The sequence below is a fragment of a genome, unplaced genomic scaffold (assembly GCF_019419815.1).
Source record: "Pyrus x bretschneideri cultivar Hongxiangsu unplaced genomic scaffold, Pyrus_bretschneideri_v1 Contig107, whole genome shotgun sequence".
NCBI lineage: Eukaryota > Viridiplantae > Streptophyta > Magnoliopsida > Rosales > Rosaceae > Pyrus > Pyrus x bretschneideri.
The window spans coordinates 341,822-345,291 of NW_025999399.1; the positions used below are offsets into that span (position 1 = coordinate 341,822).

The window sequence follows — 3,470 nt, forward strand, 5'->3', positions numbered from 1 at the left end:
CCGATTAATCCTTATATTAAAATTTTCCCCAAACCAAACCACCTCCACCCATAGGCATTGAAGAAAAAGGTGCTCAGCTGACTGTTCATGCGACTTGCAAAGAGGGCATAGGGTGATAGAGACGATCGTAAATATCATTATAATCACATTTATACTTGGTTTTCATAATTTCTTAATTCCAAATACAATGTACTAGTTATGACTATATGTCGTTAAGATCTATAAACGATCTAATTTGTAATTTGAAGCTTCTTGAAAAAATGGAGCAGCTGAGCAACTACAATTAGAGATGGAACCATATATTATTCAACATTATTACACCACATAGCCATTGCATCAAGGTTTACCCCATGATACCAACAGACGCTTCAAAATAAACAAATTCCAAAACCCAAAACCCAAAAACTAGCTAAAAATACTAGAAAGAAATTAAGGTTCACACATTACATTTAGGAACACAGTACAAATGATCATTTGATGCCTTCAAAGTCTTCAAGCAGCCACCACGCTGTGAAGCACGACTGTCTCGACGGTGAGGCCTGGGCCGAATCCGAACAGCACTCCCCACTCCAGTCCCTCTCCGCTTGTCTTGAGTCCTTTCTCGGCCGACTTCCTCCTCACCTCGTCCAAAATAAACAAAACACACGCACTCGACATGTTGCCGTAATCGGATAGCACTTGCCTTGTGGCCTCTAGTTTCTCCGGCTTAAGTGCCAACTTGGCCTCTACTTGGTCCAGAATAGCAGGGCCACCTGGGTGTGCAATCCAGAAAAGCGAGTTCCAGTCCGAAATGCCTATAGGCTTGAAGGCCTCATTAAGGCTTTTTTCGATGTTCTTCGAAATAAGCCCAGGAACGTCCTTCAGAAGGTGAAATGTAAGCCCGACTTCACGAAGATGTCCGTCAATTGCCCCATCACTGTCGGGGAGAATGGTTTGCGCCGCCGAGACCAATTCAAACAAGGGCTTCTCAACTTCGGGCACTGGATCCGCACCAATGATGACGGCCGCTGCACCATCACCAAACAAGGCTTGACCCACAAGACTATCAAGGTGGGTGTCACTAGGCCCGCGGAAGGTGACCGCAGTGATCTCAGAGCACACAACAAGAACACGTGCACCCTTGTTGTTTTCGGCCAAGTCCTTGGCCAAACGGAGAACTGTGCCTCCAGCAAAACAGCCTTGTTGGTACATCATGAGGCGCTTGACGGAGGGGCGGAGGCCCAAGAGCTTGGTGAGCTGATAGTCAGCGCCAGGCATGTCGACACCGCTGGTGGTGCAAAAGACCAAGTGGGTGATTTTGGACTTGGGCTGTCCCCATTCCTTGATGGCCTTGGTGGCAGCCTCTTTGCCAAGCCTTGGGACTTCAACAACCACCATGTCCTGCCGAGCATCGAGTGAGGGTGCCACGTACTCGCACACACTTGGATTCTCTTTCAAAATTTCTTCAGTCAAGTACATGTAACGCTTCTTGATCATGGATTTGTCACCTGAAAATTACATAAACATCACAAGAAAAGTTAACTACCACACATTTTGTTTTTGGTGCAAGCAATGCTACTAATCTGTTCCACCCGGAACAAAGGGAGAAGGATTTAAACCCAAAACGCAATGAATTAAACAAAAATGTCAAATCCAAAAGACCAATCCACGAATTACCACCCAACTTTATATGAAATGTTCAAATCCATTGGCAACACACAATAAAATTGTAGCCTTTTCTTTTTGTGGCATAACTCTCCTAATTTGGTTCATTTGCAGCAAGCAGCCTTACTTTTTAACGTGGCTGAAATAAATGTTTTGAAACTGACGTGCTAAATAAATAAAATAGAGTAACATTAAGGAGACTAAAATACATCCCCAAACCACATGAAATCAAGCAGCACAACAACCCCGGCCAGTCCACCAATGAGTCTAATTTACTCGAAGTTTTAATTTGCTAATGACTTAATTAAATATAATTAAAAGGGTAATTAAAGAAAATCTAGCCGTGTTTTCCTTGTAGTTTGCATGTTGTACACGTATACTGTTCTGCTGGAATGCTTTTCTCTTCCATTAATAGCAGAGCTCAATGAAGGGAGATGATAGGAAAGGAAACACAGATCTTTCTTCATTCATGGACCTTATACATATTAATTTTCTGCAACCTCAGTTACCACGCACATGCATATATAGCAATAGGAATAAGATATTGCAAACAAAAAAAATATATTAATCAACAGAAGAAAAAAAGAAAACGGAGAGGAAGTGAAGTGTACATACACATGCGCTGGAATTTTTCTTTGAGCTCAGCCTTGTGCTCGCTGTTGGTGATACGAAAGTAGTAGTCGGGGTATGTGGCTTGGTCTACACAATTGGGAGGAGTTGCAGTCCCAATGGCAAAAACAGTGGCCGGACCCTCAGCCCTCTGAGCCTTGCGAACTTCCTCGACGGTCACCATTTTTACTATGTATCCGATGGTCGAGAAAGATCAAATATGACAGAGGGCTAGAGCTAGCGCTAGAGGTGGTGGTGTTGTTGAAGGAGGAGGTGAGGGCGGTGTGACAAAATAGTGAGAGAAGTGGATTGTATTTATACAAGGAGGAAAAGAAGGGAAAGAGGTTAAAAGGGTAGATGAGGGTCACGTGATTGACCAATGCATGCCAGCCATCAGTAGGAGCACCAACAACCACCTACAGAAGGAGGGAAGGGGTTAAAAGGCTTCAGAGGCCTGCTGGCACGTGCATTTTTTGAGTTTGGCGTAGATTGCTGCCCATCGAACATTCGCATGATCTACATGTGGACCATGTTTCTTCTAACGTTTCACCACTTTAGCTGGTAATTTTAGTAGCTAAGTTTTAAATAACTTTTGCCACTTCGTACTACAATTTAGTGGTATTCCTCTTCATTTGTAAGTAAGAGGTCTTAGATTCGATTCTTGCTAAAGCCGAGTATGAACCACATTATGGCTAGCACATTGTGAGGCTAGACTCACTCTTCCTTAACATAGATAATATCGTTTGTTAAAAAAAATAAAGCTTTTAATATCTTTTTCAAAAATACTATTCTTACTATCTATTTATACCATCACTTGTACCATTTCAACAACACTATTCATATATTTTCTCTATCTCTTTCTTTTTATTCCTTGTACTTTTTTGAGATATGTAAAATATCAGAGCTAATAGATTTTCTAATTCAATGCAGAGTACTCAGTTGACCACGAATCAAAGCTATATATGATTACTAGCCTTCATGCATGCGCTCACGAGCGTGCATAAGGCATTTTTTGAACCATGGCGTGCTAAGCGCGACTTGCAAGTTTTAAATGTATTTGTATGCATAAATTGACAAAATGAAAGTCAAATATTTGAAGTAAATGAATAATCTTAGATCATGCTAGAAGAAACCCCTCATAAATCAATTAAAGCAACTGAATTCACATAATAAAATCGGTCTTTATAGAATTTGCATAAACAATAGAGAAAATAATA

General features: G+C 41.4%; 1 protein-coding gene across 1 annotated transcript; it reads right to left on the reverse strand.

Annotated features, from left to right (window-relative positions):
• Window positions 1-283: 283 nt before the first annotated feature.
• On the reverse strand, window positions 284-2,552 carry LOC103945021 (chalcone synthase-like). Its single transcript, XM_009355527.3, has 2 exons — window positions 2,260-2,552; window positions 284-1,487 (listed from the first exon to the last, which is right to left on the reverse strand). The coding sequence occupies exons 1-2, from the start codon at window positions 2,435-2,437 to the stop codon at window positions 493-495; spliced, it is 1,173 nt and encodes a 390-aa protein (XP_009353802.1). The 5' UTR covers window positions 2,438-2,552; the 3' UTR covers window positions 284-492.
• Window positions 2,553-3,470: the final 918 nt, after the last annotated feature.

Bases quoted from the DNA above. Each gene is read 5' to 3' on its own strand.
- LOC103945021 (XM_009355527.3), bottom strand. From the start codon at position 2,437: ATGGTGACCGTCGAGGAAGTTCGCAAGGCTCAGAGGGCTGAGGGTCCG. The intron at 1,488-2,259 runs GTATGTACACTT...TGTAATTTTCAG, and splicing joins AGAAAAATTCCAGCGCATGT to GTGACAAATCCATGATCAAG.